The 22,199-nt window shown below is 40.5% G+C and overlaps 2 protein-coding genes and 1 non-coding gene across 4 annotated transcripts; 2 read left to right on the top strand and 1 right to left on the bottom strand.

The window, feature by feature from the left end:
- Positions 1 to 1,075: 1,075 nt before the first annotated feature.
- On the top strand, positions 1,076 to 1,266 carry LOC140314890 (U2 spliceosomal RNA). Its single transcript, XR_011917218.1, has one exon. It is a non-coding gene; the product is annotated as a U2 spliceosomal RNA (small nuclear RNA).
- A 2,813-nt stretch (positions 1,267 to 4,079) lies between these two features.
- On the top strand, positions 4,080 to 13,215 carry LOC140314022 (transient receptor potential cation channel subfamily V member 1-like). Its single transcript, XM_072392038.1, has 15 exons — positions 4,080 to 4,338; positions 4,681 to 4,832; positions 5,207 to 5,359; positions 5,804 to 5,941; positions 6,033 to 6,337; positions 6,536 to 6,712; positions 7,772 to 7,927; positions 8,019 to 8,114; positions 8,203 to 8,273; positions 9,386 to 9,551; positions 9,636 to 9,702; positions 10,947 to 11,266; positions 11,575 to 11,699; positions 12,871 to 12,977; positions 13,066 to 13,215. The coding sequence occupies exons 1-15, from the start codon at positions 4,193 to 4,195 to the stop codon at positions 13,143 to 13,145; spliced, it is 2,259 nt and encodes a 752-aa protein (XP_072248139.1). The 5' UTR covers positions 4,080 to 4,192; the 3' UTR covers positions 13,146 to 13,215.
- Positions 13,216 to 13,980: 765 nt separating this feature from the next.
- LOC140314021 (protein FAM222B-like) lies at positions 13,981 to 21,571 on the bottom strand. Of its 2 annotated transcripts, XM_072392037.1 has the most exons (3): positions 21,453 to 21,571; positions 19,404 to 19,531; positions 13,981 to 19,129 (listed from the first exon to the last, which is right to left on the bottom strand). In XM_072392037.1, exons 2-3 carry the CDS (start codon positions 19,483 to 19,485, stop codon positions 17,145 to 17,147), a joined length of 2,067 nt encoding a protein of 688 aa, XP_072248138.1. In that variant the 5' UTR covers positions 19,486 to 19,531; positions 21,453 to 21,571; the 3' UTR covers positions 13,981 to 17,144. The 2 variants fall into 2 exon arrangements, with proteins under 2 accessions (XP_072248138.1, XP_072248137.1); XM_072392036.1 differs by lacking the exon at positions 21,453 to 21,571 and having other exon boundaries at positions 19,404 to 19,964.
- Positions 21,572 to 22,199: the final 628 nt, after the last annotated feature.

Below are 22,199 nucleotides of genomic sequence, written 5' to 3'. Positions count from 1 at the left end.
GGTGTCAGAGAAGGCTTCCCTAATTAAGCTAATTGAGATAGCCTAATTAGCTCTACTTTGCTGAAAAGGGTTGTACAACGATTTGGTTTTATTTATAAAAGGTATCACCTGAATGTTGCAAGAATATAATCATGTTTTTGTTTTAAATATATATATACATATATTTATTACAGTTTGGTTTCGCCTGCACTGGGTTAGTCTGCGCATGTACCAATTAAGGCACGTTTCGTAGCCGTTCGCACCTGTCATCATCACTTAACAAGGTTTAACAACAAGAAGAAACTGTTAGTAAGTTACTATTTTACAGCTACTCCCAACTATTGTTTTAGCTAGACAGACTGTCAAGTATTTTGTTGCCGAAAATAAACACTTCTAAGCTAGCTAGCTTATTAACACACGCAAGTTTAACCGTTTTGAGGTTCAGGCCCTAATAGCGTTGTGGAGCGCTTTAGTGTGTGACGTTGTGTCAACGTCATCAGATAACTAATGCAAAGTTGGTTAGATTTTAAATAATTACTGTTTAGACCTCCTGAAATAGATTACTGGGACGTTATTATTATCAGTTTGTTTCTTGAGTGATTGGTTGGTGTCGGACCAGAGTTTGAGGTGTGTAGTTAGCTCTGTTCTCCGTTAGAGACCGCTGGAAGAGCCCAATCATGAGTCTGTGCCGTAAAAGGTATTCTTTGCCTCAACAACACAAGCTAATTCCACTTTATTTATTCAAACTAAACAACTTTACACGCTGTATTTTCAACATAAGGTGTATAATTTGACGTATTTGTAAAAAAAAAAAAAAGAAGAAAGTTTTAATTTTAGTTGTTCGTACATCTCCATTTCCTATTGGTCTAGAGCGTACCACGTGTCCAGAAAGTCACTGAAAATCTTATTTGGTGACATTATTTAATCTAATTTACTACAACAGAACAGCACCAGATGTAAAAGCTGTCTATTGAACCTTGTTGCTGTTTGTACTCTGAGCCCAAACAATGTTATATTTAATTTACCTGATTTCCCAAACCGTGAGTTAGAATGACGTTGCGGAGAATCACTTGGTTTCCTCCGACCTAATTTTGGTATCGCTTCTCGGCCTTTTGGCTAAGATCAAGTGTAGTATCTGTTCTTATCAGTTTAATATCTGATACGTCCCCTACCCGGGGACCATATATTAAATTGATTTTTGGAACAGGGAGATGGAATAGGGGCTTGCTCCGTCCACTCCACGCATCGACCTGGTATTGCAGTATCTCCAGGAACGGTGCACCCCCTAACAGTGTGAAAAATAATGATACAAAACTATGTGCTTATATTAGTTATTATATTGAGTAGGGTATGAGTTTCGTGTGTATACGAAGAAACTTCTATTTGTGTGCAGATGAAATAATTATTGTTTTCACTTTACTTCCAACATTTAATAAGAATAAAATACATGAACTAGGGATGCACCGAATTTAAAATTTGTGGCCAAATAAAAATCAAACGCTTGGCCGAATACCGAATGTTGGTTGTTAAGTTTAAACATTTTTTTTTAATATTGCATAGATAAAATACAATTTTAGACATGATTTTCAAAGAAAGTAAATATTTTAATATTAGTAGTTTCACATTTATATTATATGCATCCGGATGAATTGATCCTTCTTTAAAATTTGAGCGAGCGATTTCACCAGAGCAGAATACATTATTTATTTATTTATTTTTGGTGAGCCGGGAGCAGAACTGAGCGGAGCGTTTTGGTGTGATTCAGTTGATTCAGTTCCGTTCACATGCTCTGTCTCCGACACTTTAAAATATCTCCACACTGCCGACATCTTTGTTTATGTTTACCGCCTCACTGCACATTGATTGCGTCAGCAAAACGCGCCGCTAATAGTCTTTTTGGCCTTGCAAGAAAGTTTATATATATATATATATTTGTATATATATATATATATATATATATATATATATATATATATTCGGCCTTGTTTTTCACTCATTCCACTGAATACTGAATATATTCAGTTGGCATCCCTTTCATAAACTGAAATTAGGGTTCACTGCTTTGATTCAATGTACAAAAGTGAACTTCTCCTCTGAAGTGTTTCTGAGGTCAGACTCACGCTTTAGGTTTAGATACTGTCAGATGGCAGTTTGTCAGCTACACTTTGCTATGATGTTAAAATCACAACATTGTGTATTTAGAGTTTAGGACCCTGTTTATGGCTCATTGTTTATTAAATTGTTTATTCATGCAGTTACATCTGTTCTCCACCAGGGGCCGACAGAGCTCAATACGTTTTAACTCCAACTTTATTTTTAAAGCACCTTTTCTACAGGTATGTTGATCAAACTGTTCCCCACAAAAGTGACATACGCAATAACATGACTTTAGAGATATCTATTTTTCTATCTGTCTCACCCACATTTCAGCAGAACATCACAAATCACGCACAATAAGCTATTAAAAACGCTCTCTGTTCACTCCAAGCATCGACTTGGTACCGCAGTGCCACTGGGAACGGTGCAACTCTGCTCTGCTCTTGTGAAAAAGCAAACTGTGGTACAGGATGACAATTTTAGGCAGCCTGAGATAAAACTGCGTCTTCTAGTCTGCGTAAAGAGAGTGAACATGAAGTTGACTTTAACACGCTCTGGGAGTGAGCCGAGTCTGGGCTAACCGGGAGAATTGTTTAAAAAAACAAACAATTCATCATCCTGAAGTCAGTAGATGGTACTTAGCTTCCTTTCTGCGACCCAAATGTTCTTTTAAAGCATTTTTTGTCATGAAGTCTTAATTTCCTGTGTTGTGCTTCTTGTCTTTAGGGAATTAATGTATAGTAACACAGTCAGGCTTCAGAGTTAAAGATCAGCCCACAGGTTCAAAGAGACATTAAATCCATTGCCCTCAGACCTCTTTCCCTTGTTTGATTTTTACAATTTTTCCCTTGATATTCATTTATTTAACTCACTCTACTTATGTGGCACACGTCACCATTTCTTTTGTATTGACAACAATTTTTTTTTCATTAAAGATGTTTGTTTCACCTAAATATTGTTGCAAAACAAGATGGTATCAGAATAAGATTTCTTTATCTGTGTGGGTGTTTTCCACTTTAAACAGAGGCTGCACAGCATAGCCACACCTTTGAGTTGTGTTTAAAGTAAGCACTTACCCACATGTAAGTTGTGTACAGTTGCTGCTGTGCTTTGCATTGTTCTCAACACAAATGACTCCCACAGAATCTGTAATGTTTCCACTCCTTTTATACCAAAAATAGCATCAAATCTTAATAAAATTTTAATAAAACAAAGCATGTCTTTTCTCTCCAACTGCACTCATTTCAATTTTACCTTTCAGACATCAACTCTCTTTGTTACAGTGGAAAAAACAATGGTAAATGAATGAAAATATAAAACGGTATCAGGCGCTCATTGAAACCTTTAACTTTAACCATCTAAGCTCTATAAAGAACCACAACTTGTTTCTGACTGTTACTATTCAACATTGAAAGTTATTTATAGGTATATGAACTCTATAACCAAAAAAATGCCGCTAAATTATTTAAAAATGGCAAGAAATGTTTATATCTTCTTCATTACTTAATCACAAATGTTTTTCTGACTTGTTGTGACTTTTTTTCAAACAGAAGATAACAGAAAATGCCATTAATGCATAAAAATAATTTCTAATTAAAACACACATTGAAACGTTGTCGATTTGAACTGTAATTCTTTACTAAAATAAGACCAGATATCAGAATAATAGAGTAATAATAATACCTGTGTTTGCTCACAATAATATTTTGGCTTGTCATAGCACAAATAGGACGAGTATTATTTAAGACATGAAAAATTAATTAACTTTATTCTCATATAGTAAGGCAGAAAAAAGTAGCAAGTCATGTAGTCTTGACATTTAATGAAATTAAGTGAACCACTGTTGATTGAACAAATTCCTCACCAGGGTTTTTTTTAACCGAACAAGTTAAAACATCTGCCCCCAATACAGGCTTTTTGTGTAAAAACTGCTCCAGGCAAACAACAGGCCCACTGACAGTGGAGAGGGTGGAGCGTTATCAAGGTAGCAAACCACAACCACCCATTACCTTCGCAATTTTACTCCTGAGCTGTAGTCCGAGGTAGCTGATGAGCTGCCTGTGGAAACCAACGCGGTTCCTTTTTGTAGCGGATCAGATAAATCACAACAGAAAAGATGGAAAAAGGAAAGCCACATGACGAAGTGGAGCTAAACCAAGACAAAGAAGAGGAGGAGCAGGAGGGTAGACTGGATTGGTTCCTTAAAAAGGACAGCTCCAAGATATCTCCTGAGCCTATGGACAGCAACGTCTTACTATCCAGGTAACGACTTGTACTGGGGAGGAGCTGCTGTTTCATTGCTTTCTCAAAGGTTACACACCTGTTCTCTGCCTGCTGCAGATCAATGTGGTTATTTTGCTCCTTGGAAAAACATGTTTAAGCCTTCAGTGACCGCTAAGTGTCAGGTGATGTGGTGTCGTATTGCAGGTAACCAGGTGTCAGCTTGAGTCAAACCCTCATTTCATCTCAAACTGGTTTGATCTTATCTGGAAGTGTTTCCAAAAACCCCCCAAAACTAATTTTAAGATGTAGTTTAAATACTATTGCTGTAAATCTTGAGCTGTATTTGTAAGTGCTTTGCTTTGTTTTCTTTTCCCGTTACAGGCTGAGCACTGCCAGTGTTGACACCTGCAGCCCTACATTCACCAGGGACAGAGTATTTAAAGCGGCGTCCCAGGGAGACGCAACGCAGCTCAACGGCCTTCTTGACTACCTTCAAGTTAATGATAAGCGACTTACGAGCCCAGAGTTCATAGGCAAGTGTGGTGGAAGCTGTTTTAGTTGTCTTACAAGGGTCAATGTCCTGTTGTTATCTGTCTAGGTTTGATTTGAAACTGTCTTAAAAATATGCACAAAAACAAGCTGTATTTGCATGAAACTATATTGTTTGCTGGTGTCACTAAAGGCAGTGAAAGGAGAAGTCTGAATAAATGGATTTGCATATATTTAACTTATTTACCAGTCTAACTGCAATGAAAAATGAGCTTGTAGAGGGTGGATTTGAATTGCTTTGTGTGACTTTAGGATTTAATTAAGAATGTCACTTATTAGTTCAATATCATAGGATAGTCAGAAACTGCACGGTTACAGTTTTTAAAATTATTTAATGACTAAAAATGTTTTATTCCAGATGAAACTAATGGCAAAACAGCCCTCCTCAAAGCTTTGCTGAACCTGAAAGATGGCAAAAATGATACTGTGAAAGTCCTCCTCGACATAGCAGAAAACACGGGGGATTTAGAAAATCTGATCAACGCTTCGTATAAGGATCGTTGCTACAAAGGTAAACAGAAGAAACGGTCATGAATACAGTTTTTATTTTGATTCATTTTGCCTTTGAAGCAAAGGTTTTTTTTTTTTAAACTGGACCTTATATCTTGCATGAAATACGTTCATCTACTCACCGAGAACAGTTTGGTGAAAGTCAGCGTCCTTCGGACGATATTTAGATTACTCGAGATCGGCGTACATCCATATACAACGGGGCATAGACGATGCAGCCTCTAAATGAGGCATTATCTGTCTTTATTTCACCAATACTTTAAGAAGAATGAATGAATGAACGCGTACTATAGCTCTGTTAGCTCATTTTATGCAGAAATAAGGTCCAGGTTTTTTAAAAAAAAAAAAAAAACGAACTTCCCCTTTAAAGACAGAGATTGTTGGCTTGGGGAGTGAAAATAAAACTGACTCAGCTGTTTTCCTGATTACCTAACGCCTGCCGCAGGTCAAACAGCTTTGCACATTGCCATTGAGAGGAGGAGCTTTGAACTTGTGAAACTGCTGGTCCAGAAAGGGGCAGATGTGCAAGCCAAAGCCAATGGAACGTTTTTCCAGCGTAATGCTGGGCTGGGCTTTTATTTCGGTGGGTAATTTAAACTATATGCATATGTTTATAAGCTCCTCTTTTCTGTGGTCAGATCTTTTCTCTAAGCTTATCTGTGTGTTTCCAATAGGGGAGCTCCCTCTGTCACTGGCTGCCTGCACAAACCAGCCAGACATCGTGTCCTTTCTTATGGAAAACCCTTACAGTAGAGCTGACTTGACTGACAAAGACTCACAAGGAAACACTGTGCTGCACGCCTTGATCGTTATAGCAGATGATTCAACTGAAAACACAGATATGATTACACAGATCTATGATGAAGTCCTTATTCACCACAATAAGCTTAAAAAAAACATCCTTGTCCAGTTGGAAGAAATTGAGAATAATCAAGGTCTGACGCCGCTTAAATTAGCTGCCAAGCTTGGCAAGATTGGGGTAGGTCCATCTTCTTCTACAAAGTTTGTGACACATGAGTTTTCCTCTACAGAAATATTTAGCTTAGCTTTCTTTAAAAAGAACACATTGATGTCTGCAATACATTAATACTGGTTGACTTACCTGCTATAAGGCGTTAAAAATACAATACACAATCTCTTTAAATAATAATCGCCTTTCTGATCTCTCATTGGCCAGCTGTTCCGGCACATGTTGAATCGGGAATTCATGGATGAAGAGACCAGGCAGCTGTCAAGGAAGTTTACAGAATGGGTCTACGGACCTGTTCACTCCTCACTTTATGACATGAGCTCCATCGACACCAACGAAAACAACTCTGTGTTGGAGATAATCATCTTTGGGAACGAAATACCGGTTAGAAGCGATTTGAATAGATCAGGCTTTGAATGACATATTCACAAAAATCTCTTATTAATGTGAATATTACTGAATTATATTATATTGTGATAGCAAACATTTTCAACTAGTAGCTATGGCTATGAAATGTTCATGTCTGATTACTTATGTGTAACTTTATGTTAACATTTAAATGAATTTAATATTAATTATCTAATTAAACAGGATTTTCAGATGTATGTTAGACAAGCTTTAGTAAAAGAAGCCCAGAAATGTAAATAATGAGGAATATTTAGTCTGAAAGTGTCACAGTTGTGTATGGAAGGCTAAGCTCTGGAAGCAGGCGTGTAAAGGAAATGAGCTTTTAACTATAACATGAATCAGGACGTTATGAAGGCAGGAGGTCTATAAAGATTCAATCCAGAATGTAAACAGAACAAGGCAGGAACCAAAGTAAAGTTGACAGGATTAATGAAGCTCTGTGTAAAACACAAACAAGGATCTGGTGTTGACGAAAGAAGCCTTGAACCGGATAAACTGACTCTCCTGGCAAAGTAGCACCTGATGTCAAACAAGAATGGGAAGCAAACTCAACAGAATATGCAAAGGATAAGCTCTCCAAACTAAATCAGGAAGTAAAGATAACTAAGAGTGTGAACAGATGACAAAAATGGAAATGCAAAACACTAAAACAAGGAAAACAAAATACAGCCCATAGAACACGACAGAAAGAGGATACGTTGTTAAAAAAAAGTTTGCCTGTTGCTGCTTCCATAAAGGATTATTAACAGTCATGTTTGCAGAATATTTCAGGTACAAAGAAGAAATTATGTGTTTCAACATGGAATGATGCATTAATCTGGAGACACTAATGTGGTCCATCGTCTCATCCCAGTGCCTTAGGTTAAAAATGATACCAACAAGTAGGAAATATTTGCTTCAAAAATCCATGTAAACTTTGAAATACTAAACATAGCTTTATAAAGCAGAAATTAAGCCTCATCACCACATGGAACATGGATTATAGCTTGAAGAGGGATTTTGGGTGTGAAATCCAATTTATGAACACTGTTTCAGAATCGTCCAGAGATGCTCCAGATCGAACCTTTACGCAGTCTTCTTAAGAATAAGTGGGAGAAGTTTGCTTCCAAACTGTTCTTGATTAATTTCTTGGCTTATCTGATGTACCTCGCCATCTTCACCACTGTGGCCTTCTACAGAAAGGACGGACAGGTAAGACAGAGAAGTGAACGTAACAAACCCTCCCCTACAATTCAGCGCTGTCATCACACTAAAGAAAGACTCCTAACTCTTTGACCTACAGCCACCTTTTCCTATAGAAAATGTCCCACTGGACTACCTTCGCTGTGCTGGAGAGCTCATCAGTGTCCTCGGAGCAGCAAGGTTTCTTTATAAAACGGTGAGGAATGGAATCGGATTTAAACAACTTGCACAAAAAGAAAGAATAATGTTAATGGTGTTGATTTGTCTGATATTAAAATCCTCAGATAACAATTTTCCAGAGGAACCCCCCAAACCTCACGGCTCTGTTCACAGATGGATTCAGTGAGATTCTGTTGTGAGTGAGACTTTTTTAATGCTCAAAAATCATATAAATGACACAGTGACATGCAGTAGTTTAGCTGCTCCTGCTAAAAAAAACTGTTATTCTAAAGCAATCTTTCTCGGGACCCACTGCCCTGCATGTTTCCCTCATGTTTCCCTCCTCCACCACACCTGATTCAAATGAATGGCTCCTTATCAGGCCACTGCAGAGCGTGATGACGAGCTGATCATTTGAATCAGGATTGGTGGAGGAGGGAAACATCAAAAACATGCTGGAAAGTGGGTCACGAGGACCGAAACTGAGAAACAGTGTTCTAAAGTGAGGAAAAGCTGAAACATTCAAAGTATGTTTGGAGAAAAGAAGAAAACAACTGTTCAGTGCGGCCTTGTGTTATCTGTAGAGCTCCTGGTAAAGCAATTCTAAAAAGGGCTCCATAAATCACCTAATTTCCATCAAAGGAGGATTTCTGGATGCAAACTACTACATCACCAAAAATCTAAGGTGGAGAAACAGCAGTGCATGTAAGATGGCCCAGGAAGCCTTTTCACGTAGCTAATCCAATGCAGGACTGTTGCACCGTTTCTTTCTGTTTGTAAAATGTAAAGGCAGAATGGTCAGGGTCAAAGTTGAGCTGGATGTGGACGAAACCGAAAACATTAAACTAGTCTTAATTACCTCAGGAAATGATCACAAACTGTGGTCCACCACAGCCGTCTAACTCCATCCCTTTGTGTTGTAGTAAAGGACAGACTTTTCCCTGGTAGGAAGTAGTGGTTCCCAGACATAACTCTTATTCTCTGAGTTTGGGTAAAAGCATTACGGGGGGGAAATGGGAAGGATTTAAGGGCCCTGTTTTAGCAGGTTTACCTCTGCCTGCTAATTTTGGTCAGAAAAAAGCATTGGATGGCTACAAAAGCTAAATTTTCCGAAGAGCATCACCCTGAACACGAAAAAGTGGGTGCAGAGAATGGATAGATGCAAAACATTTAGTTCTTTTGGAAATTGGGTCATGTTTTACTCACTTTGTGATTCACAGTAACAGAAGTCTTGACCAGTCTTTTGTGTGAGACAGTAAAGGACTCATTTAAAGGCTCTCCTTTCTTGCTTCTCCACCATGTTTGCAGCTTCCTTCAGGCGGTCCTGCTTTTGATCTGCGCTGTTTTGTATTGCTCTGGGCGCAGGGAATACGTCGGATTCCTTGTGTTCTCACTGGCTCTTGCTTGGATAAACGTTCTTTATTATACAAGAGGATCGAAGCAATTGGGGATGTACAACGTCATGATGCAAAGGGTAAGAATTTCGTATCACACCTCCGAGAATGGCCTGTTTGATCAGAAACGTATACCTTTGGTAGCAGTGTTTGTTTCTCTGTAGATGATCCTGGGTGACCTGCTACACTTCTTATGTGTCTACAGTGTCTTGCTTTTAGGATTTTCTGCAGGTAAGTCATTGATTATCGTTAAAAATGTACAGATGCTGTTACCATATGATTGTAGGAGCTTGACTTAGAGCAACTTGACTTATTTTTCTTGGTTCTTGGAGACGTTTCACCACACTTATCAACACGTTTTAGTCACAAGATCCAACATGTGAATGGTTGTGAAACCGCCAGGGGAGGAGAGTCGAGGCTGCACTGTAGTTGCTGAGAAGGTGATACCTGAGACCACCTCCTCTGTTCAAACATGTCTTTTCCAGTCATACAGAGGTGGCTTCCTTGACTCCTCTCTCAAACCATCTGTCATCTCAGTTCAAAATGTGTACATTGCCGTCATCAAAAGCGTGTCCCATCTATTTGAGATGTGGCCTGAGGAGCTGGCTCTCCTGTGTCTCTGAAGTGGTGCTTAGGTTGCTTCCATGTACTCACTGCATTACAATGCATTGTTATGAGGTGAGAAAGGCGATCGCCCTCTTCTTCACGGGCCCAGGTGTTTGCTGTCCGCCACTCCACCTCCCGCTGGCATGGTTCGGCGTCACCGGAATAACTCACAGGCTTCCTTGCTTGTTTCTTGGTGGAGCTATTTATTGTGCCCCCTTTGCTCCCCACATCTGTGTTCAGTGCCCAAAATAATGCAGTCTGTACAGATCTTTACAATCGAGCCCACATCAGCTCCAGCTGTTACATCACTCCCAGCCATTTGTCGTCCTCATCTCCCCACATTTTCTATATCCTCTCAAAGGGCTCCCTCTCTGAATTAAGCTCCTCCCCCATAATCATCACACCTCCGGGTAACAGGTGCTCCTTACCACCTGCAGCTGACATAGATACCCCCAGTACACAGAAATACACCAACATAACAATTCAGATCAGCACCCATCAGTGCCAGTGATGTCTCCATAACTACCCAACCCAAACTCACAGACTAGTAGGTGTGCACCCCTACTAGCCTGCAGACTGCAGATCAGGTCCTGGTGAATGAGGGACGGGTTCACTCCCTCACATACATACACAGTACAATGCCACTCAGTTTCTGTTTGGATGTTTCGTCCTTTTGGGTGACAGAAATGGTTTTTTCAAATGCTTATAAACCAGCTAGTTAGAACTGAAGTAGCTTTTGGATGAGAACCAAGGAAAAGAAGTCCAGTTGCCCTTTATTCAAGCTCTGAATGACTGAGAATCCAAACCAACATGTTACTGTGACACTTTAACTTTTTTTCTTCTCTTTTTTTAAATAAAACCGTCCACAGCTATTGTTACTCTCATAGATGACTCACCCACAACAAACAGCACACTGACACGAGGACGGAGCTTTGATGTCGAGCCATTCAAGTGCAAGAAGCCAAGTTACAATGACATCCGTTTTACAACACTGGAACTGTTCAAGTTCACTATTGGAATGGGAGATCTGGAGTTCACCGATCATGTTCAATCCAGAGAAGTTTTCTACATCCTGCTCATCAGCTACATAGTTCTCACTTACATCCTGATGCTCAACATGCTCATCGCCCTGATGGGAAACACAGTCGAAAGAATCTCCAAACAAAGTGAAACCATCTGGAACCTGCAGGTGAGAAACACTTACAGCCTGTCAGCATGCCTCCAAAGACCAAATCTGACGTTCAGGGGTTTAAGATGATCTCACAAGGTTAGGTTGTTTTTTTAATACTGTAAGCATTGTACATGCAACACAGGAACTATAAGTTGTCTTAGCTTAATGAAGCTAATCCATTTTAAATATATGTACACATTTTATGTGAAGAGAATATAAATGAGACTCATTCTGATCATATGAGATCTTTCTAACCCGTGTTTAAGCATAAAATAAACGCTCACAGAGCAGCTTGTACCTTAAACCATTCTGCTGTTTGTCTTCAGAGGGCTTTTACAATTTTGGACATGGAGAGGACTCTACCGAGGTGGCTGAGGAGAAAGCTGCAGAAGAGCATGTCGGAGATGGTGTGCTTCAGAAACGACCTGGATAAGTATCGCAGATTTATCAGGTAAACCTTCACTGGATGTAAATCTGCAAAGAAAAACTACTGTAAACATGTTAGAATTAGCAGGCAAAGAGTACCCTCCTCTTCATCATTTGTTGTAGAAAATACATATGTGGCCAAAGGTTTGGGTACTCTTGTAGGTCACTGACACAAAGCTACACTGAAGTTACAAGCACATGTCTGCAGCCTGAAACAAATACAATGTAAGAGGAAAACATTTTTTGCTTTGTGATATTTCAAATGAAGTCTTCATCTTCTTATCACCTCATCATCCTATTGGAACCACACAAAACATGGACAAGAGTGAGGAAAATCTGTTGCCATTTATAGTGAAAAGTAGGGCTGTAGCGATACACTAATCTCACGATACGATACACGGCATTCTGCGATACGATTTTAATACACATCATTTTCTGAAAGATCTTAAAGGGACAGTGTGATTTGACATGAATTGTCGCTGATTGGTGGTCCGTCCTTTGAACCGGAAGGAAAACCGCCAGACAAACGGAGACAAACAAACATGTCACAAACGTGTCTTCAGCGTACGCAGACTCATGTTTATGTGTTGAATATTACGTCATCAACCTGCTTGTTTACTTGCTAAATACCAAATACACAGATCCAAATTCTCTAATCGCAAACCATCTTCTTTCATTTTTGAGAAGGAGCTCAAACAAAACATTACAACAATCCTACATTCTATAAACAGAAAAGCCATCAAAACCACTGAGATATGCACTTTATATAAAATTTTTATTAACTAATTTATCACTGTTTTGTATGATTGACAGGAAATCAAAAGCAAAGTGTCAGTTTCAGTTTCTCATTTCAAAGAAAGACTAAAAACACTGGATGTTATATTTCTGGTCTCATTTATGTCTTTGTATCCTTGGCTTATATTATATTTAATACTGGCTGACTGCCCTAAAGAGTTATCTCACCCAAACACACACAAAGGCTTCTCTACGGCATATCTTTCGTTTACCTGCAGTGATGTCTGAGAGGAGATTCACTTTAAAATAACTTGAATCCAAAGAAAACAAACCAATGATAGCTCTAAAGATAACTGAGGAGAATGTCTTGTCTTTGCAGATGATGCCGGCTAATGAAGCTCCAATCTTGTGTATCATTTCTAGTGTGGTATACGTGATTAAAGACTCTTCTTTGCCTTTAGGGTGACTGAAATGAATTGGAAAAAATGGAGGTCAGATCTTGGAGTAAAACTGGAAGAAGATCCTGCTAATGAAATGATGAAGCCACAGATCCCTAATGAGAATTCTGGTGGGGTTATAAACTACACAGTTTTACTTCTACAGCTGTTTTCTGTTGCTGAGAAATCACTAATGCGAGTTGGAATTTAACCCCTCAGGGACCCCGTGGAACCTAAACATGTTCCTGGACCGGTTTCGTCCCAGACGAGGCCACCGGCAGCAGACCAGCATTCTCTAGTGCAATTTAAAGTCTAGACTTTCAGATTTTTCATGATGGAGAGTTTAATTTTCTTAAAACGTGTGCACAGTGATCTGTTTTTTATTGAGTGAAGGACAGTCACACCTTCTCTATACATTTTAATTAACACCATCCCAAGCTCCCTGAAATGATTTAAAAGATCCCATTTGGTAAGTTAAGACCCTGCTTATCACAGTTAATAGAATATATAACCAGATTAGGGGGCCATGGTCCTCCCCGACCCGTGACTGCTATCATGAAAATACAGTTTCTAATATACTATAAAAAGGTAGCTTTATGTGCACAAATAAATGTCACATTTAAGTGTTTAGTGTTAAAAGGTCCCCAGTGGAGTCAAACTCGATGCCGTGTCGTTCCACGATGGTGCGATGGCCTGCCGAGTGCTACCAGAACAACGTCTACCTTCAGGAAACCCAGCTCCTCAGAGAGCATCTCTTACCCTGACCTTCCCTCTGTGCCTGCACTCTGTCAGCTCTGACACAGCCCGACTGGTGGTTTCCTTCTACGTAGCTTATTGTTAGCTTTGACGTTCGCTGTAATGTTATATCCTCATTTGTAGGTCGCTTTAAGCGTCTGCAGAAACATTCACTCCTGATTAATCTTGCCTGAATTTTTTGAAATAGGTTGTTAATCTTGTGTCGTGATACTTTCAGTGAATTCAGACTCGAGTGAAATCTTCAATAAAATATGAATAATAAATATTTACAATTAAACAAGAGGTCGCATCTTACGATGGGACTTAACTCAGATTCAACAGTAATCCTATTCATTTTATTATGCACTTGAAAGAAGAAAGAAAGTCACCCGTAAAAACTGTGTTTGCAAACTTTATTTTGGTTAGGGGGAATGTTTGTGCAAGACATCTTATTCCTGAAGGTTAGGCAAAACTGGAATATCACATTTTCACAAAGTAGAGAAAGTAAGTCCCCTCCACCACCGTTCACAACTTGGTTGTATCTGATCACCAAGGACAATCAGAGCAAAAATAAATCTAGAGAGAGCCATTTAATTCCTGTTATTGCCATCTGGGTCAACTAACGTGAGCTACAATGTGCCTCAGAGAGTAGATGGACATGTTGACAAGACGTCTGCACTGAAATAATGTGAGATTGAACCTTAAAATACAAAGTTTTAGATAGAAGCACAGCATATTACATTGAAAAAATAAGGGAACCCTGCACAGACAGGAACGGCTCACTCTAGATTTGTTTTAAATGCTCCGTTCACATCTTTGCATTTTACTTCACAGGATATTTTTAAACCATCAAAATGGGGGCAGCAGCTGTCCTTTATGTCACTAGATTGCTTCTTATTACTATTAGGACATAAGTTCCAAGCAGAAGCTTGCCATTGCTTTAAGCTGGGGTGGTTAGAGAGGGACGCTTGGTCACTTTGGTCAGTGAGTCAGCAGCAGTTGACACATCCCGACAGTGTCAAGGAATCGTGGCACACTTCAGGACTTCAGTCCATGACACAGTATCAGTAGTTCGACTAAGTAGCTTGGTCCCCCAGCAGAGATTAACTTTGTGCACCTTTCTTAGTGTGCACACCTGTGTGCAAGTACCCAAGCTTAACATACACACGTGCAAGCACCCATTCACACACTTCTCCATACTAAGCCCAGTGGAGGCACTTCATATGAAACTGTAGAACCTGACTGTGTCGGGCTGTAACGAGGCAGGTCTGTCTAATTATTTAGTGTTTTCACTCTTTTGATTTAATGTTAGGAACCCCAAACAGGACTGGTCTGCAGGTCTGAAAATCACTCTGCCACTTTGAATACAGGTCAGTTATTATTTACAGAATAATCTCCAAATGTGGCTGATAAAACATACAAACAGCCCAACATGTGACTGGTGGAAGAGTTTGCCCTGCACTCATCAAATAAATAGGAACTTGTTCCACTGATACAGCCCATACATCATCACTATTTATAGACACACACGCAAATCCTACTTGTGTGTGCTGATTAAATTCAATAGCAGCTTCAAGGGACAGGCACATCAAAAATTAGAGCCAGGAAAACAAAAATAAACTGGCATCAAGTATGAAGACCAAACTCTAAAAAAGCTACTGCCTGCATCTCAGCTGTCCGTCTTTGAAGATGATGTCTCATCTTGCACTTCTTTCTCCCTTTTTACCTGTACTTAATTCTCAGAACAATTCAGAAAGGAAAAAAACTTGCAGTTGTGAAAGACATCAGATTAAAGCATGGATGCAAACCTCCTATATGCCTCTGAGAGCAGACCATCGGGTTATTTATTGTGATAAACACCTATGGCTTCAGGATGCGATGGTCCAAGAAAAAAAATAAATTAAACATCAGGATATTCATGAAATATAACTAAAACACAGTTCAAATACTTTAAAATAACTGCTACAACCCTGTTCTAAATACCTATTCATTACGCTAAATACTATGAATATTTTATTCTTTAAAATCATCTTTAATCCTCAATAAGATACAACAATAAAGACAGTAGGATGATTGATTTATCAACCGGCATGAAGAGCATTACCATGATAAGTCCATTTAAGACCATATCATCCATTCCCACTACCTTTACATCCTAACACTGCCCAATGAACTGAAAGTAGTAAGAGCAGGTTTCAAACAAGCCAAAACTCAGAGATAAAACCAACAAAAAAACAGAATCATTCTCACAATGAAGCTATACAAAAGCTGGGACTCTAGCAAAGAACCTCAGTTATACAAGTAAGTATTAGGTGGAATAAAACTGTGGCTATTAAGGCTTTTTCCAAAGGGCTTGAGGATTGTAAAGCAACCTAAATGTTAACCAGAAAAATAGGACAGGAGAAAACGATGGGTCTGGAGCTTCATGCTAGATGCATCTAGCAAATAATATCCTGCATTAGATGTTCCTTGTTTTGTTTTTTTAGAGGTACCACAAATGATGCCAGTGATTAGTAGTAGAAGAGCCCATTACAAGCCACACTGAATGTCCACACCACATCAGTTCAGTTGCATTACAGTAGTAAAGTGGTGATACAATGTGTTGACTGGGAAATTAAGCATTTTCCCTGCTTGTGTTATTTGAATTACTTGCACGCTCGCAAGTCATTAATTTGCTTTTCACATCCAGACACACACACACACACAACCACACACACAGACACACTATTTCCATGATAATGGGATGTTATTCTGTTTCACATTAGCTATAGACAAATATGGGCTAATGGAGTTTCTGCTCCTTGTGCCAAATGTTAAGCATAACATTTACAAGTAATTTCTACAATTCAAGTAGGACAATCTACAGATATACAACAAAAAATATAATAACTACTTAGAAAGCAACTCTTTTAAAACAACAGGAATCTCAGAAGTTGAGAATGTTCACCCACAGAAAGCAAAACCTACCAAGACAACTGGCACTGGAGGTCAGAAGCCAGGCTTATATTCCAGACAGTTGAGTCATGGCTCATTCTTAGGCCTGATGACAAGTGAACACCTCAACCATGAAAAGACTTAAACTGTATCCATGTAACCTTCTTATTCAAATGGATCATAATCTGCAGGGTAAGTTATTGCAAATAAAAACGTTACACAAAGACATCCTAAAGCTCGCCTTTGGGCAGTTGTAAGGCCACAAATGCTGATAAAAGTTGAGTAGCTCCATGTCAACCTATGAAAAGCACTGTGACGATCTGGAGGCAAGAATACACTCAGCTGCAAATGAAAAGTTTAGAACACCATTTATACATTAACAAAGAGCAGCACATCGATGCTAGTGATGAAAAGAGTTGACGACAATCTCAAAAACCCTTCATCTTCAACAAAGGTACAACATGGCTTAAGACCTGAGGAATACTAAGAAACATTGCAACCTTGGGGTCTCCGAATTAAGCTCAGAAGCGATAAAATCTAATTGATCACTTGCAAGATCTTAAAGAAAACACAGAAGCTCAAAGTGCTGTTTTAGAAACACTCAAACACCAAATGGGGATAAATGCACATTAACGGTAGCCTGGGTGATGGGCATGGACACCTCCGCTGTTGCTGGTCTCCTGAACTTGGCCCATGGCCGACCTGTGCATCTTCTCCATTACATCCATGTTCTGCTCCTGAAAACTGGGCATCTGGAAGTCCCCACCTAAGAAATCCACGCTCTGCACTAACTTTGACGGGCCGGATGATTCCTCTTTCCCTGGCCTGTACTTTGCCCCTGGGATGCGGTTTGTAGAGGCGGCAGCCTGCCCTCGCTGGAAAGCCACTTGGAGGTCTTGAGGACCGGATCCATTGTTACCTGCTGTGGTTGGGATGCTGCTCCATGGAGACTGCATGTAATGGCCATTAATGTAGGGCATTGAACCAACTGGGCAGCTCACAGGGGACAGAGGTCGTGGTTTTTCTGCAGGGTGTTTTAGAGGAAAGCCCTGTGCACTGTTAGGTAGCTTGTGGGAATAGCTGAGGTTTCGAGAGGGGAAAACACACTCAGTTGGAGGGTCCATCCTTGGGTTTTTGCAAGGGTGGGCCCCCTCAGGGGGCTGCTGCATGTGGGCCAGTTGATGCTGGGCCCAGGAACGCTGCTGCTGTAGCTGCTGCAGCTGTTGTAAGTGTTGCTGCTGCAACTGTTGATTTTTCTGCTGATGTAAATGTTGCTGAAGCTGCTGCTGTTGCTGCAGTTGTACCTTCTCATTGTCTGTGTGAAAGGCAGTTATACTGTTGGGAGCAGCTATACTGGGCTGTGAGTGAAGAGCAGCACTGGGTGTGTGAGCTGTAGCTTTGTCCGAGTGTCCCACCATGAGGCAGCTGGGGACGCTGCCCAAAGCTGGGTGATGAGAGGACACCCTCGAGCTAGCATTGATCAGCAGGTTGCGGCTGATGGGGCTGGGGTTTGCAATCTGGCCCTCGCAGACCGACGTGGTGCCTATGCCAGCCCGGGCCTGGCACAACTGGTTGATTTGGTGCACAATGCTACTCAAGTCACCAGGCCGGTTCTGATGCAAGCTGGCTGCCATGGACAGTGGGATGGTGGAGGTAGATACTGTTACATTTGGTGGAGCGTCTGCATCCGGGAGCTTCCGCGGCCCATACTGTCCTGGAGGGGGCTGCTGGAGACTATTAGACATGGTCGGAGGGCCTGTACTCACAGTCTGGGGAATGGCCTGTGAGCCAACCAGTCCCTGGCTGTGCTGCAGGCTCGGAAGCAGAGCTCCATCGGATATATGGCGCAGATCCTGAGTCACTCCCTGCTGTGTAAGTAAAGCTTGTGGAGGAGCCGTCTGATGTTTTAGTGTTTGCAGATGAGAAAGATGCTGTTGTGGTATGACTGATGAACAAGACTGGCCCTGCGGTTGTTGCAGGGTCTGAGTGTGAGGCAGGCTCTGCTGCCTCTGTATAGCTTGTGGATGAGCCAATCTTTGTTGCTGTGTTGTCTGAACTTGAGACAAGCTCTGCTGCCGTTGCAAAGCTTGAGAATGAGCCATGTTTCTTTGCTGTAAAGCCTGGGGGTGATGCTGCTGCTGTAAAGCCATTGGATGAGTCATATTTTGCTGTTGCTGTAATGCCTGCGGGTGAACCAAACCCTGCTTCTGGGCTGGGGGCTGAGAGGGGCCCGGGAGGTGAGACGCCGCAGGATGAGGAAGATTTAAAGTGCTTTGAGTGGCGTACGGCCCAGTTTGAGGGTTCATGACTGCCTTGTGTTGGTGTCGGGTGCGGCTACCGTCTGATTCTTTGATGATACTTTTGACAGGTGCGCGTAGGACAGCCAGCAGGCCCCCGCTGGTGCTGACCTGAGAAGGGTAGGGACTGTGGCGCTGGCTGGACGAGGATGTGTCGAGCCCGTTGACTGTGCGGCGTATGTGCTTCCTTTGAGGTACTTTGACACTGTTAGGGAAGATCTGGATGGTCAAAGGATTATTGGCAATTTTCTTAGCATAGGCATCCAACTCGGCTGGCGTTGGATAGCTGGCAGATCTCATCTTCTGTGTAGTTTCCCCTGCAAGGCATTAAATATATAGTCTTTTTCTTCTTTAAATCAGACCACCTCACTTCTTGTAAGTGTTCCACTGTTAAAATCCTATTTGTGAATTAATCATTTTTATCATACTGCACCACAACACTTCCCCATCATGTAAATTTTGCAAATCAGATAAATATCGATGATCTCGAGCTGTGTGCAACATGCACGATAAATCCTCCGATCCCTACTGCACACTGATCGAATAATGAAAAGGAAAAACAACCACAACATGGTGGAGGACAGCACTTACATTTCTGAAGTCCAGTGTTCATCTGCGTACGGGGAAGAAGTCTGACGGTAGGGTCACCTGATGCTGGCAAACAGGCCAGCATGTCACTATTCCACTAATGCAGCATGGGACACCTTCTCCTCATCATACTGGGGACAAACAGAGCAGGTGTAAGTCAGCTGCTGACAGACACTTACATTGGTGTGAAATGACTTTGCTATCTCAGATTTTCACATCCTGTTCAGTGACCTTTTGCAAATGGCAGCTTGTAAAAAAGTGACATCATGGTTGTGTAAAAGCTCCCTGTGTACACACTGGTCAGCAGAGAGCCAAAATGGAGACGATAAAAGCCTTTTTCCATGAACAAAGTAGCACATAAATGCAGCATTATAACCAGCTATCCTCTTCAAATCCAAGAGCCTCTAACAAGCTATGTTTTATCATGTCAAGAAAAGCAGCATCCAAGTGAAAACTAAAGCACCGTTTAATTAGTGCCGAAGGGAACTGCTCAAAGAGGCTCAGACTCAGAGTCAAGCTGTGTGAAAATCTGAGATAATGCTTATAGTGTGCGAGTAAACTACAGAAATTGCAGGTCACACTTCAGTTTGGTAACGGGGGGGGGGGGGGGGGGGGGGGGGGGGGGGGGGGGGGGGTTAAATTCCAACATATGTAAGAGTCTTTGCCTCATTCCACCTTAATCGCATGATCTATAAAATGTGCATTAAGAGTGAAAAGTACCATCTAAAACCACCTTTTTTATTACACAAACATCAACATTAGTTTTCAGCCACAGACTGATTGATATTTTTGCTACAGTAAAGTCTTGAATCATTGATCAAAAATACATTTTCTGGTCAAGTTACTGACTGCAGATGTGGTTTAAGCCTTTGTTGCATAAAAGACAAACAGCAGCTGGACACAAAATTTAACGTGTGGTTTGAGTCGAACACGACAGAAATGCACTGAATACATTTTCTTCACGAGTGTCATCAAATTCAGTGTTTCTGACTCATGGTGCCATACTGACTGGTTTTAATGCCACAGTAATCCCAGACCTGCTGTTAGCTCTCACACATATTCCTTAAATAAATAAATGTCTAGAAATATATATATTATAACAAACAATTAACAATCAGTTGATTAAAAAAATAAATCCCAGCCCAGTAGAAAACAAGACAAAATGATGACTAACATAATCATGTTTCTTCTCATCTCTTATTCTGTTAGAGGACTGGAAGGTAATGCAATAACAGCAGATTCATCATCCATTTACAGACTATGATTCATCACTTGTTCACTTCCACTATTCAGACACTCAGGCACTTCAGGCTGACTTGCTCTTCAGGCAAAAAGCTTGATGGAAATTTTCTGTATTCTGGATTTCTGTATTCAACTAATGGCTGGAAAAAACGTATGTTAGTGTGGGAATATTTTAAAGATGACGACTATTTCCATTATGTTATTAATCCAGTCTAAGTTCCTCGTGTGTGTGTGTGTTTTCATAATTTATATCCCACAGGGCAACGCAGTGGAGTGACAGGTTTCAGGATCACGGAAGGAAACAAGAATCTCATTAAATCAGACATTTTGATCATGCGACATTTCAAACACAGGCCATAATAAGTTTGTGCAACTGACACACGGTCCTCTGATAAAGGCTCGGTCAAATTCTTAACTTGCCCTCCCAGGCATTCAGTAAAGTCTTACAGGCTGGTTAACTTTCAGACAGCAGTCAGTAGCTCGGTAACGCTAACCCTCTTTGTAGCAATCCAGTATTAATGTGCTGTAGTTTCAAATAGCCAGAAAACGTCAGTATCAAACAATTAATTACAGATGGGCTTTTAAAGCAACTAAACACGAACAGAAGGAGCAGCAGAGTCACGATGCTCCACTGATGGAAATAAAAAATGGTCAAATTTCATCGTTCGAAAGGTTACCTCGAGTCAAGCACCACAATAAATAAGGAGCTTCTTTGTGCTTATTGTGACCAGGCCAGCTGGTTAGCAAGCTTAATCGTTTCATTCACTGAAAAACACAGGTACGACGCGTATTGAAGATGATGATACTTACTCCTCACGAAGCTAGGAGTAAGGAAACTTCATTTTGTGGAGATATTACATAAAGATAGATTTAAAAAATGAAGAAACCATCCCCAGTGTGGTTGGTTCTTCGTGCCGCTGTCTAGCTACGGCAGCAGCAACATCTGTGAGCATGCGCAAAGAAGGACCCCAGATCTGCATGTAGGTATCGATAATAAACGCCTGGCCGATAAAGCTATAATAAGGTCCCAAAGATTATACGATATTGAACAATAAATGCTTTTTTTTTTACGAAAGCGAGGAGAAGCGGTGGAGGCAGCACTTTAAGTGTGTTATGATACAAATACTAAACAAATTAGTCCTGTTAGCTCAACAGTAATCCAATACAAATACCTAATAAAATAATCATCAACATTTATTTAAGATACAAAGGTTCATATCGACAAAAAAGAACAATAAAATAGAAAAACAAGCCCATTATAATTGTTTTTTTTAGAATCCAATAATCTAACTATAAATTTGTACACAAAGTTCCTCAATACAGCCAGAAAAGTAGGAACATTATTTATAACAAACGTGGCTTACAGTAAATGCACTGCCAAATGCCTCCTGCAACTTTTTTCATTTTAGCTTTACTATCCCTGCACCACAAATAAATGTATTCAATTACATTTCACAACTTTAGAGAAGCTAGATAAGTGGAGGCACCAGCACGATGAATTCTTCCAGGAGACATAAATTTAAGTCCTTTAAAAAGTGACTCATGAACAAGTACAGA

This window comes from Leuresthes tenuis, unplaced genomic scaffold, assembly GCF_036924035.1.
Source record: "Leuresthes tenuis unplaced genomic scaffold, fLeuTen1.0.hap1 SCAF_9, whole genome shotgun sequence".
NCBI lineage: Eukaryota > Metazoa > Chordata > Actinopteri > Atheriniformes > Atherinopsidae > Leuresthes > Leuresthes tenuis.
Note: the sequence above shows the minus strand (reverse complement) of the source record. Positions and strands in the feature narration are given on the sequence as shown.